This window comes from Seriola dumerili, unplaced genomic scaffold, assembly GCF_002260705.1.
Source record: "Seriola dumerili isolate Sdu_G_001 unplaced genomic scaffold, Sdu_1.0 BDQW01000189.1, whole genome shotgun sequence".
Taxonomy (NCBI): domain Eukaryota; kingdom Metazoa; phylum Chordata; class Actinopteri; order Carangiformes; family Carangidae; genus Seriola; species Seriola dumerili.
Window position 1 is genome coordinate 4,017,800 of NW_019174444.1, and position 14,430 is coordinate 4,032,229.

At 43.4% G+C, this 14,430-nt stretch overlaps 1 protein-coding gene across 1 annotated transcript in view; it reads right to left on the reverse strand.

Annotated features, from left to right (window-relative positions):
- The window catches only part of LOC111227569 (FRAS1-related extracellular matrix protein 1-like), a 44,032-nt gene that overhangs the window by 4,971 nt on the left and 24,631 nt on the right, over window positions 1-14,430 (reverse strand). The window contains exons 17-22 of the mRNA XM_022753115.1: window positions 11,714-11,855; window positions 11,309-11,522; window positions 8,023-8,287; window positions 4,307-4,727; window positions 674-875; window positions 207-351 (exon numbers count right to left, since the gene is read on the reverse strand). Coding sequence (XP_022608836.1) covers window positions 207-351; window positions 674-875; window positions 4,307-4,727; window positions 8,023-8,287; window positions 11,309-11,522; window positions 11,714-11,855 — 1,389 coding nt within the window. The remainder of the gene's footprint in view (window positions 1-206; window positions 352-673; window positions 876-4,306; window positions 4,728-8,022; window positions 8,288-11,308; window positions 11,523-11,713; window positions 11,856-14,430) is intronic.

Sequence of the window (14,430 nt, forward strand, 5' to 3'; positions counted from 1 at the left end):
TGTTACTATTTGTGTGTTATATTTCAAAGTTGTAACCAGGAGAATTCACCTGCATTGTACTGGGATGACGGTAGAACTCTCAGAGACAGAGATCAAAACAGGAACTATCTGCACCATTGATGACACTGGATCAGAGGTCGGTCTTGAGTCTTAGTAATTCATTTAGTAATTAACAGTGATATAAGACCAAGTAAAACTACACCTACATTTCAGGCAGCATGGTGTTCCCTGCTGGGTCCGTGAGGCGGAACTGGAAGCTGTCGGCCGTTACCTCCATGTCGGCCGGGAGGACGAACACCACAGCCCGCTGGTCCACATCCCGCTGGGTGAAACGACCTTTGATGTAGGCTCCTGGTAGGACGAGACGACAGACAACGATACACAACTCTGACCCATTCACTCTACGAACACAAACCTCCTCTGGCCCTGGACTGGCTTAAGTTGCCTCTTTCTAATAAAATTGAACTGTAGAATGGCTAAGACTACAATCTGACAAAGAAAGGAGGGGATTCGAAAATGTGAGGGAGGGAATTTTTGCAGAAACCAACGACAAAAGTAACAACCAGGTCCACAGCTACAAAGCAGATTTTAATTTTTAAATGTGCACCCAATAAAGGTTTGAGAAGACTGGATTACTGGAGCTTTAAACTATTGACCAGAGCAGCCAGCTCACCTGTGAGAGCGTTCTCCAGGTAGCCGAAGTGTGGAGGTCTGCTGATGGAGAACTCCAGCTCCTCTGTGGGGCTGTCGGGGTCCGAGGCCTGCAGGTGTTTGTTGGTGATGAAGATGCCGTAACGCCCGCCGCTCAGATCCACCACCGTGCTGGGACTACGTCTGGTGGTCAGACTGGGAGGCGCCCTGTCCACCCGATCCACCTGAACACAACACGAGGATCAGAGGTCTGAGAGTCTGCGTGAAGAATCCTAGTGTTTGAACAAAGTGAATTTTGTTTGGGGGATTACGTAGAGAGATACATGATATATGGTGTATAGAAGAGTGTAGTACTACAAGACCAGCAATATTAAGGTGGAAAAACACTATAATTTAAACATAAAGACATAAAAACAATCAATAAGAAATCTCTCAAAAGAAGCTAAGTAAGATAAGTTGTTTCAATTCAATTATACAATGACTTATAGAGATAATTACCTACACTACAGAGATACTGTTTTCAGTCCTGTTTGCTGGTTTGTAAGCACAATATTTAAAAAATCTTAATATACTGTATTTCAATTAAATTTAGCAGAAAGTTAAGTATTGGCAGCAAGAAACAGGAGACGACTTTCTGGTGTGTATCCGGGTTAATCATTTTTAGCCATGGTAGGTGTGTATTTCGTTCAGTCATTTAAAATAATATCTTGACAGATACAGGATAGACTGACATGAAATTCAACGGCAGAAAGCTTCACAGAGCTGCTAGCATGTAGACTCTGATAGGATCTGTATAATGTATATTTACCTTGCAATATTTCATTTGAGGATGAGAGTAAAACCTCAAAAAGCCTCAAAAACATGCACAATGAAAAACAAAATGTCCTTGATACACACACACTATTTTTAACAATGCAATGTTGCATTTCATAGACATGAGATCAATCAAGTTAGTAAGTTAGTAAGTCAGATATATGTAGTAGATAAAAAAACATATTTCTCTATACTTCCTGTTATTTTCTCGACCTCCTGACACATATAGAGAAAGACTGAAGACAGGAGAAGAGAGAGCTGTTTGTCAATAAATAATCCTCTCACTCAGAATCCAACAGCAGAAACTGCAGTTCAGCCTTCCTGCCACTGGATGTCGCTGCTGTCACATGATAATCAGACTCATGCTGATATTTAAACTTTTCTGTTTCCTTCCTCTTTCCTTGGGTTAAGATGATTCTCAGCAGTTTTTGATTTGATGTACTTTCATCTTTGTTTAAATTTTTGTTCATTTTTAACTTATTTTCAGAGATGATTTTGTTGATTCAGGTTCATTTCTGATCTCTTGATTATGTCTAATCAAACTGGTTCTGAAACCATTAGTAAAATGTAGACATTGATCAGCAGCTATTTTGATTTTGAAGCTATTGATAAAACATAAAATAGAAACACTGTCAGATTCAATAAATAAAATAAAATGATAAATGATAAATGATAAATGATAAAATGATATACTATAAAAAATAATCAACAGAATGACTGATACTGAAAATAATTGCATAAGAACAGCTGCATAACCATACATACAATACAACAGATTAATTAAAAAAATATATTTAAATAAAAAGTACTTTCAGCTCTGACTAAAATCATCACCTGAAGCTCAACCTTCAGTTTTAGTTTGTCAATAATGACATTTTTTTTATTTGAGTGTTAGAGGGAGGAAATACAGCCATGTCTGTGTGTGTGTGTTAAATATTCATGAAGCCTTTGAATACTCACACACACAGCAAAATATTACATACTGTGCATATCATGTACACACACACACACACACACACACACACACTTTACCAAAACACACCATCCCATCACAAACAGTCTCCAGTCTCTCAGAGGCTCAGGACAGTTGGTCCAGCCAGTGTATTAGCCACCTGGCTGGTTGTGTGTGTGTGTGTGTGTGTGTGTGTGTGTGTGTGTGTGTGTGTGTGAACAGGTAACATGTGAGGGGGGATATGTCTTGGCTCACCTGCTGTTCTCTTCTTCAAATATTTATCTGTGTAGTACGGAGTCGACAGCAGCCTCACTGACACGACACTGTTCTTCAGGAAGCTCTAAACCTGCAGATTCAGCTCCTGGACTCTGGCTGCTTCACACTCTCAGGCCCTGTCTCAAGATCTGTCTGGATCCGTCATGTGGATAATTAAATCTGATTCCTGGGCCTACACTTGGTATAATAACACTAATAAGTGATCATCACAGTCAGCGGAAGCAAAGTCACCAACAGGCGTCGATCATTTCTAAATCACTTTCTGGGAGGAAAGCTAGCTAGCTAATGCTACTTGTAGCTTTTGCTGGGCTTGCTTAAGCGAACAGGGAGAGGTGGAGAAGGTGACATTTCAGTTTGCTGGCCAGATTTTTTTCTTGAGGGATGAGGCTGTTGATTTTCTACAAAGTTAGCATTAGAGAATGTACTGCTCTGTAGCTGGTTGTGGGAAAGTCCAGACCACTAAATTACTCAATTTTACCTGTGTTATGATGTCAGTGTATTTCATCCGACACTCTGGGCCTCAGGTGTCCTCACAAGTTTGGGTGTGTGACACAGTTTGTTGTGGTCTCTCCTGTTTTGCAGCTCGTGCAGTATCGCTCACAGGTTAAAGTCCCTTTAATTACAGAGTTTACATCCTGAATTCTCCGGCTCCTACAAGTACGCCTCTGTGAATCCATCACATCCAACAATTCTTTCTCGCAGGTCACCTATGCACCCGCTTACTCACGCGATTGTCCAATCAGCCAATCATGTGGAACCAGTGCTAAATCAGAATGAGGAAAAATATGATCTCAGTGACTGATGATTGTTGGTGTCAGACAGCTGTTTTTAGTGTTTCTGAAACTGCTGATCTCCTGGATTTTCACACAGGACAGTCTCTAGGAGCAGTGGTTCCCAACCTGTGGAAAGGGCCATCTGGTGGTCCACGAAGGTATTACAAGTGGGCTGTCAAATAATTTGCAAAACAACAATTTTGGTGTAAGGATGTAATTATAAAAAACAAAAATATAAATAATGTTTTTAAATATTTCAAAAAAACGAAAAATGTTTAAAACTCCTTTGATTGTTTTTTTTCTCCTTTTAATACCCATCACTGTGATAAGCCGATGATAGGAACTTTTATATTGCTGTTGCCCAGGCCACGTCATATATTTGCTGCTTTCTCAGTCTGATTAAAAAGATCACATCCAAAAACTGGAGAATCAAAATGGATAGCTGATTAGCAACAGGAGGACTTAAAATGAAAGAGAGTCAAGAGACAGATGGTGAAAGTGATCTCTCCCCGTCAAACAAAAAGAGAGGTTGAGCTTCTCTTGCTTTCAGTTCAGTCCTGAATGGTCAGCTCTGAAAATTATTTAGCCTCCATACTGTTACGGGGTCGGATGTGGGCCGCCAACATTTTTGAGATTTGGACACAGGACGGCTGAAGACTGGAAAAATGCAGCCTGGTCTGACAGAACTCAACCTGTCATCAGGAGAGACTCTTTTTATGGGATTTGTAAACAATAAGAAAACTTTCACCAGCTCAGGACACAGTTTGAAGTCTCTGTACACACTAGACTTGTTCCTATACAACTGTTTGATGTGTGTTGTGTGTGTGTGTGTGCAGCTCACCTGTATGTTAAACACAGCAGGCTCTTCTCTCAGCTGTCCAAATTCCAGGTATCCTCTGTTGCTCCCATCAGTCGGCAGGAAGTAGAACCTGTCGATATCCGCTGGGCTGCCCGGGTTGTGTCGGTAAGCCAGGTTGAGCTCGTCCACGTCGGTTTGGATGAATCTCAGCGGAGGTGTCAGTGGGACTCCTCTCAGCAGCAGTTTTCCGTAGCGTGGCGGCTCTGTGATGATGAAGCTCAGGTTGGCTGCGGCGGTGTCAGGGTCGGTGAGCTGCAGCTGCTCAGAGGTGATGGTCTCTGTGGCCCCGTCCTGCAGCCGCAGGCCGGTGTTGTGGTTGAGGGTAGGGGGGATGCGGTCACCGTGTTCGATGGTGAAGTGGAGGGTGCCGCTGCGGGATGAGACGCTGTTGGTGACGATGAAACTGTGAAGACAAAATTTAGTGAGAAACTGATCTGAGTTTTGTACAACTCTTTAAGTCTATATAGTACATTAAATTATTGACATTTAGAACTACAACTACAAAGGGCCTTTAATCAACTACAAAGACACTATCCATTTGCATTGTGGGAAATGTAGGATTGAGAGTTTTTAGAGATTGACCAATTCTGGAGAATAAAAGCAAGGATATCACCATTCATTGTTTAGGTGAAATAATAAACAGTACCAGCCCCACTGTTGTGGCTGGTAAATATAATCTGCATGTGTAGTTCAGTTAATTAAATCTCAGGACTTTCCCTTGAGTAACACTGACAACAGCTTCAGTCATCAATCACTCACATGAAGACCTGGTTCCATCTGAGGCTTTGGTGAACGTTAGTGTGTGTTCACCAGATCGTCAACACACACATACGCACGCACGCACGCACGCACGCACGCACGCACGCACGCACGCACGCACGCACGCACACACACACACACACACACTATGGTGACAATTGACAGTGCATTGGAGCTGAAAACGAGCTGTGTGTGTACATGTGTGTATTTTATCGTCCTCTCAGTCCTCTGCCAACACAATCTGCCTCTCAGCCCTGCAGCCCTGCAGCTGACAAACTGCCCCGGGCCTCAGAACACCGGCCACCCCACACACACACACACACACACTCAGAGGCAGGTCCTGGTGTAACATCTGGCTCCGGTGTCGGCCATATTTGCCCAGGGACGGCCGTCTGTGGCCAGCGCTCTGGCCGATAACGTGCCAACGCTGTATGTTATTCTCCTAATAATAACCATTCATCATCAGCTGTCATGCACGCACACACACACACACACACACACACACACACACACACACACACACACACACACACACACACACACACACACACACACACACACACACACACACAAACACTGCTGTGTGTGCTATTCAGATGTGGACACACCTGAGTCGTCATAACATAATACAACACACACACTAATCCTCTGTTCACTCACAACAAGCTCAGACACACCCTCAGCTCTAGCTCTGATCACATGACGCATGAAACGATGTCATCATTTGCACCGGAGCTCGGAGGCTCCACCTCTGACCAGACGCCCCAAAAAGAAAAGTAAATAGACCCAGAGGAAGTGATCAGTTAAGGTCTGCAAATATCTATTATTTTCGTTATTGTTTAATGTGAATCATTTTCTCCATTAACGATCAATCGATTTGTCAATAAATATCCGTTATAATTTCCCACAGCTCAAGGCGACATCTTCAAATGTCTTTACATTTTTTACACTCGTCTCTCTGATACCCCGAGTATAAGCACGGGTAAACCTGCTAATAAAAGCTGATTGACCCCTTTTCCACTGCCAGTTGAGTGACATGTTCAGACTGAGGGTACACACAACTGCAAGGAGTGATGTCATCACATGCACTTACCGGGGACACACACAGAAGCAGAGGAGAACCAGTGAGCTGCTAGCCGCTGTGCAAACTGATAAAACAGGTCTGTCACGTCTCATCCTGCTGTCAGTTGCGGAGCCTCCGTGTGAGACTCTTTGATCACTGATTGCGTGTTTTTCAAACTTATTTTGGAGCTGCGTTCACTCTTTCATCCCTGAGCGCAGTGTAGCCACGGCGTTTCCGGTTTTAACAGCACTGTGCTGGACAGGTGACAGGTGTGTTTACAGAGTCTGTGATCTGAAAGACGTCACAGCAGGAAAAGGGATGAAATTAGCGTGTTCACCTGGGTGTTGTGTTTACATCACTGCTGCTCGGAGCCGTGTCTACTACAATCATGTGACCCGGTTGTCAATGCTGATTGAACCATTGCTGACAAAAGCCTGATGTTAGCGAGTCTTAGTGGGTTTCTTGACCAGTGGAAAAGGGGCTTGACAGACTGTCTTTCTGTCTGTCTCTCTCTCTCTCTGTCTCTCAGTCTCTCCATCTTGGCTGTGATCTGACCGGTCTTTCAGTGCCAGATAGCCAGCCGGTTGGGGCATAAGAGGTCTGGGTGACAAACCCAGGGTCTGCACACACCCCAGGTCACACACCAAACCCCCCCCCCCCCTCCCCTCTCCCCTCCCTCCCTCCTCCCTTCTTCCCCCTTAAAAAACCCTGCTGATGCCAAATTGGCTGGAAAAGCAGATAAACATACTGCAGCAAAGAAAAGCTTTCGTCTCCTGATGCTGATGTTTTTTTCCCCTCTCTCTCGTCTCGGTGCCCAGTTTTCTTTCCTCGGCCAAATGTTGTGTGTGATAGTTTTTTGGGGGGCGCGGTGCTGACAGAAATATCCTCCTCTCACAATGTGTAGGCAGATAATTTGCCATTTATTCTCCTGATGTTTGCGGAATTTCATGCTGTGCTGCAAAATAGCTTCACTTGACTGAGAGGGTCAGAGTGAAACACACAGCTGCTCAGTATCAACAGCAACAGTTTTAATATGTGTTTAAAACACTAGGACTAATTATATTATTTTTACTATCACTTTTACCTCTTTATGACTGACTTTATTTAACCAGATGGTCCTTTGTGATGTGGCCAAAATGGCAGCGCAATTATTACTATTCAATTCCTGCATTTGTTAATTGAACTCCCTTTATTTATTTTACTCTAATTTTATTTTTATTTTTAACACTGCATCATGGATACTGAACATCTTCAAAACGTCCTCCTGAATGAATAAAGTTCTCTTATCGTTACACAGACCAACACAGACATGACACACTGAGGGAAATAAAGGAAAGAAAGACGGGATAAACAACTTTGAAACATATTAAAATATACAATTTCATGAATTTAGATAATGAATTAAAACAGTTGCATTTTCCCCATTCAGTGCCTAAAATGTCCACTGTCAATGTCTATTTTTAAAGTCATGTGTGTCTTTCAGTTCTTTGTAGTTTATTCCAAATAACTGGATTTAAATGTTAAGTAATAACTGTCAATATTAAAATTATACAATAATATACTCATTATAATCTATTATCCTGAAGACTCTGTCCTTCACTCTGGAGGTGAAATTATTCCAAATAAATATAAATATAATAATATTCTAGACAGATATTTTTTATTCAATTTAATATAGAAATATTAAAACTGATGATTAAATCTTATCAGCTGACCCAGTGGGGTGTCCAAACTTTTGCACATGTCACAATTACTGTTAAATGATTTTCTGTGTTTTAAATTGATGAAATAAAAAGTGACAGATCTTTAACATTTGTCTGTTTGCTGCAGAGGTTGTTTTTATTTCTTACTTTTACAGACAGCTGTGTGTTCTCACCTGAAGGAGTCGGACTCAGCCTCGTGGCTGTTGTCGTGGGTGTAACACACTCGGTGTGCAGCGACGTCCAGCTGTGTGAAGCTAGTCAGTGGGACTCCGGGCCGCTGGACGCCATGGATGAGTCCGTGTCGAGGCAGGACCGACACCGTGTAGATCAGCTCCTCCGGATGAGCCGCCGAGTCTGACGCCAGCAGGATGTCGGTGTTCAGGACGACCCGCTGCCCCTCCCTCAGATGCACTGCCTTGCTCAGCAGCACTATGTCACCTGAAGGGAGAAAAGGTCAAAGCATCAGTGAGAAGAGGGAAACTCTATGGTGCCTGAAGGGATGAAGCAGGGAGCTCCGAACAGCTGCTGCAAGGCTTCTAATCTTAGTTTTTAGTTTTCAAAATAATGTATAATAATAATAGTGAATTTATTGGATAGAATAAGAAGTTAAGGTTTGTCCAGAAGATTTGTCTTTAGTTGTTTTTTGTTTTTTTTTAAATAAATGGTCTGAAAAGTCGGTAAATCTAGTGACAAAGGTGAGTAAGTAAACGCCGCCTGATGAGGTAATATAAATTGTTTGTACCAAATCATTTGGAAAAGAGAAACAGCCAATGAGGAAACTTAAACACATGGCTGACCAACCAATGGTATAGCTTTAACACTCAGCCAGTCAGTCATGACATTTCCTGATGTGGTCCAACCAAAAATAACGTATCTGTCATGACGTTACTCTTTATGATACAACTTATTCTGCTCATGTTTGGAGGCAACAACACAACACAGTTACAGCTGACAACATGTGACACCATCCCTCCGCCTTACGTGTTCGCCCATACCAACATTAGCCTGATGAACACAGCCACTAAACATCTGTCCAGCTCAGAGTGAATCCAGAGCAGAGCTGTGTATTTAACTGCAGTATCTTTATAACCAATTGGTTTTCTATAAGGTATATATAACTGATTTGTTGGAGATGGGAAGAAGCTCCAGTATAACACATGCTGAAGGTGTGTTCAGACACACAAAGTTAAGTTTCACCTTGTGTTATTCAAATTTTTCGTGAGGGCTTGAAACAGCCAATGTACCGACCGCACAGTTCAGCCTCTGCCTGACCTCTGACCTCAGCAGACACCCCTCCCCTGTCTGTTATTTCCCTCCACCATCTCTCCTGTTTCCTCTTGCCTCTGCAGGTTTGTGAAGCAGATTCATAAGGTTCTCAGATCTGTGTTTACACTGTCTGTCCATTGATGCTGATGATTGGCAAAGGGAGAGAACGAAAGAAATTTCAAATCAATTACTTTTGAAAATAAACCTGACATTAGCCTGAAGCATCAAAACAGCCCAAACCCTGATGTGAGAACAGAACTACAGGCTACAAATCACTCTGGATTAAAGTCTCCATCTGGTAAAAGTGTAAATTAAAAAAGAACTGATGCAAACAAAATGATTTAAGTTCAACTTGAACTAAAAATAGAAAAAAGAGCAAAGGGCCTCAGTGTTATGGGGCGTTGTTGTTGGAGGAGAAGGAGGAGGAGGTGAAGCACCCAGAGGAGACAAGGAGCACCCAGAGGAGCCGAGCCAACGCCCCTCCACAGCTGCTCCACCTCCTCCTCCGTTAATTATTTACAGGCTGAGGAGGTCGCTCGTTTCTCACCTCCGCTCCTCCAGGATCAGAGGGCCCGGAGCCAGAAGGTCCGAGGCCCCGCAACACCGTGTTCACCCGACTGACAAAGCTGGCACAGCGAGCTGGGGGGAGGCAGGGGAGGGGTGGTGTGGTGTGGGGGGGGCGGTGGGGGGGGGGGGGGGCACCTCAATAATGTATGAACCACGGCCAGCCACCGGGACCATAGAGGGCGGAGGTGTGTGAAGGTGCAGAGTCAGTGTGTTGTGTGATGTGTGTGTGTGTGTATGTGTGTGTGTGTGTGTGTGTGTGTGTGTTGTGTTTGTTTGTTGATGTTGTCCATGTGGAAACCCTTGTAACTTCAATCTCAGGTTTCAGGACTTTTTAAATTGACATCTTTGGTCAGACAAACACTTTATGTTGATCATGGACTGCTCTGTTGTCATGGAAATGTAGATTCTGAGCACCTCATCCTCTTCCTCCTCATCCTCCTCATCCATGTCGCCACCTGGAGCTCAGATTGTTCTGTTGCTGTTGCCAGGTCAAGAATAAACTTTGAAAGTCTTTTAAGTGCAGTACTTCACTGCTAATTAACAAATATTAGTACGCTAATGCGCTAAACTAAAATGGAGATAGTGGTAAAAGTTATCACATTAACATTAGCATGTTAGCATTGTCGTTGTGAGCATGTCAGCGTTTACCTGAAAGCTCCACTGGACCCAATACAGTTTCTGATAATAAATTAATGATGAACAAATATTTAGTTGGATTTAAAGTGAGGGAATTCTGTAAATCTAAATTTATTCAAATCCCACATGATTAGAACTAAATTACAGGTTACTGTTGAACTCCTCTCTCACAAACTAAAATCTCAGATTATATTCTTAGTCATAATCTAAGACATTATCCAGTCAACTATACCATCAATTAGTGCTCCACTCGACTTGACAAGATTTTGGTTCCACTGCAGATAGTTTCCCCTCAATGCAGCGTCGTTATTATACCGACAGTGCACGAAGCTATCGTGACATCATCCTCAACGCAACGCGCACATGAACAAAGGAGGACATCGATATGAAGGAAACGTCTGCTCCTCCTCGCTCGACCACGGCATGGTTTTGTGTGTTCCTGTACTAATAGTATAGAACAATAGACAGCTATCTGATCTCAAAACAGCTGTAGAGTAAATTCATACAAGACAGACTGAAATCCAAATTCTTATTCTGGCCAGATGTTGAGAAGTTGTCAGGGGAACTCAGAGTCTGTATCTGTAATAACTGGAGCTGAAGTTAATGAAACGACATCAGTCGTCATTTTCCTAAATGATTAAAGCCACAGAGGAAAATGGCTCCAGTGACTTCAGCACAGAGGATCAAACAGAAGACGTTTATCTGATCCCAGGTCAGTTAAACCACTGACTGGTCTGTGTGGCTGAGGGAGCAGCGTGAGGTGGATGATAGAACTGCCTCTGTTGTAGTTGTAGACTCATTCATGTGTTTGTGTTCAGTTTGCTGTTAAAACAAAAGCTCATTCTTCGGCAGTTGCTGTCACCTTGGCAGCTCTGACCCTAAAAACCAAGATGGCTTCTATTCGACTGAGTGTAAATCCAAGTGTGTTAAAACTCATCTGGATCCAGTGTACTGCACTGCTAGTCTGTAACCACGGAGATGACGTCTGACCTTTCTGCACAGTGTGGACGGAGATGAAGAAGCTCTGAGCAGGAGACTCGTTGACCAGGTCGCTGAGGGTGAAGCGGAAGCTGTCGTGACCTTTGAAGTTGGCGGCGTTGGCGTTGCTGGCGGCAGCGGTGTGTTTGTACCACAGGCGGTTCATCTCCACATCGTCCTGGGTGAAGTTCTGAGCGGCCGACAGCTCGGTCCAGCCCGACGCCGTCTGCAGACGAGACGCACAGTTCACAACTGGCACAACAGCGAGTACAAGCGATAACAGGTTCTATCAGTTAGCTGAGGGTGAGGAAAATGACACTTCGTTTTTAGTTTGCTCCATCTGAGGAAGGTCACAGGATGTGGTTGAAAGCTTCAGAAGAACATGTTACACACAAACACACACACACACACACTCACCTTGAGCTGCAGGTTTCCGAATCGTGGTGCGGCGTTGATGAAGTAGTACACCTGGATTGGGGGCGTGTCCATGTCCTCAGCCTCCAGAGCCACACTGGAAATCACCCTGAGCTCACCAGAGTCCACCTCCAGTCCAGCATTCCTGGGACACCAACGAAGAAGAAACAGTGGTTATATGTTCATTAGGATGAGGGATGATGATAGATTAGTTGGATTCTTTTCTGCTGTGGTACTCAGGCAACATGAGCTTCAGTTCAGACTTTATTTTATCTGCTCAAAACTAAAAAATAAGAGTCAAGTTAAAGTAAAGCAAAAGGATCCTTTAATGGTTTTTGATTGAGAGGAACAGTTTGATGTGACAAACACGCTGCAGATACTTTTACTGAGATACAAGCATGAGGAAAGTTTGTGTGAGAGCAGGTTCTCTATTGGGATCATGGAGATCTGGCGAGTGGTGTTGGTGGTGGTGTTGGGGCTGGGGGGCGGGTGAACATGGGAAACCGTCTGGCTGCTTCCTCACTCGGAACTAAAATCCACGCAGGAGAGGAGCTGCCACGTCCATCCTGCAGGAATGCAAAAACAAGGAGGCCGGCATCTGCCAAGTCTCTGTGTTACTTCTGCCTCAGTGCCCTTTACAGTACCAGCTCGGCCTGTGCCAACCCACCCACGCACACCAACCACTGATCTGGGGACAGCGTGGTGGGGGTGGTGGTGGTGGGAGGGGGTGATGATGGGACAGCATGGGGAACCCAGTCAAGGATGCAAATTCCCAATCACTCGTTCAAATGAAAATATGATGGATGTGGGTGGAGGAGGGGGGTCACATATTTCTTCTGTAAACACCCATTCAAGCAAAGCGACCGGCCACATGTGCCCACAGAGGTTACCCCCCCCCCTCCCCCCGCTGTGGATTTCACAGCAGCAGCATCAGACACTTCTACTAATTATATTTAAATCCTGTTGGTTTCTGTCAGAATGATTCAAAACTACAAATTAATTAGTTTGATGCCATTCAAAGACAATTCCTCATGTTTAACTTCTCTCCTTCTTCTTTTGATTTCTCTCCTCTGTCTGTGGCTCTCAGCTCTGACCACACAAATATATTGTTTCTTTTTTTTTCTTTCTTTTTTTTTTTTAAAGTTCTCTAATTTCCTAAAACTACAATGGCCCTGAGAGCTCATTGCACTGCAACTTAAGAAAACACATGCAGATAGACAAAACACACATCTTCATCAAAGTAGCACAGGCGACAATGGAAGTGTTTCCAGGGGACACAAAAAAGACGAACCGGCAGGGACACACTTGCAGTTCAATGGTTTGTGACTTTTGAAAATAAAAGCATCGAAAAACAAGTGCCATGGATTCATTATAATTATATATATTATAATACGTCCATGCAACTGTGTCCCAGCAGGGTTCACCACTTTTTAGTGTCTCCTGGAAACACTTCCATTGTCATCTGCGCTACTTGCAGCACGTTTGTGTATTTGGTTGTGTTGTGAGTATTTGCAGCCCATGTGCTGTCAAATTGATGAAGATGTTTTCTGAATTTGTTTTTGTGTTTTTGTCTGTTTGCATGTGTTTTCTTTAGTCGCAGTGTGTTGAGCTCTTGGCCACCGTGGAAAACAGCTGCTCACTGTAGTTTCTATCAGACAAACAGGAGGAAAATCGTCCATTTGTTGGGGACTATATTTGGAGTGTCTGGAGCAGCAGGACTGTGTGTGTGGGACTGAGTCAAATAAACGACGATGTGTGTGTTCGTGGTGATGAAGGGACACTCAGTGTAACAGTGAGACTCACTGATGTGTTTTAATAGTTTGTTGAAACAATGGAGCTCTACAGCTCAGAGGAGTCAGATATATCTCTTGTTAACAGGAGACATTTGTTGGTTTGAATCTCACCTTATGCTTTAAATTTCTTTTATTGTTTTAGTGAACAAGCTGCACTTGTTTATAAAAGTGGCTAAACGGAGAACATTTCAATGCTAACCATAAATAAGGAACCAAAAAAAATAAATAAAACTTCATGTAGTAAGACAAATGTTCAAACACAAAACAATTCAATTCAATTTTAAGAATTTAAATTCAATCAAACATGTTTTTTTTATCCAGTAACACTTAATATATCAACAGTCACATTATATCAATATCATAAATACTGACTATGAACATGTGCTGCTGCATGTCAAGGCCTTTAAAAACCTCCACTGACCCTGACCTAAAACCTCACACTCACACGCTTCCTGTCACATTAAAAAGAATTAAACACTAAATCCTCATATCATCTCTCACAAATCCACATCTGTGTGTGTGTGTGTGTGTGTGTGTGTGTGTGTGTGTGTGTGTGTGTGTGTGTGTGTGTGTGTGTGTGTGTGCATGTACTTGAGCAGTCGTGGTTTCTCGTCGTTGACCGGCAGCACTGTGACCTGAGCCGTCCCCTGGACTGTGTGGACGCCATCTGTCAGCTGCAGAGCCACGAAGTCCTTCAGGGTTTCTGTGTCATCGTGCATGTACATGATCTTCATGCCTGCGGAGAGGAGGAGGAGGAGGACGAGGAGGAGGACAGGGGTGGGATGAAGAGACAGGGAGAAGGAGGGCAGGTGAAAGGGAGGGCAGGGATATTTGGCAGTGAGCAGGAGGAGGAGCAGAACAGAGATTCTGTTTACCTTCACATTTCTTATGGTGTCTTTGTTTACACACTAAAAATAAAGAAATATA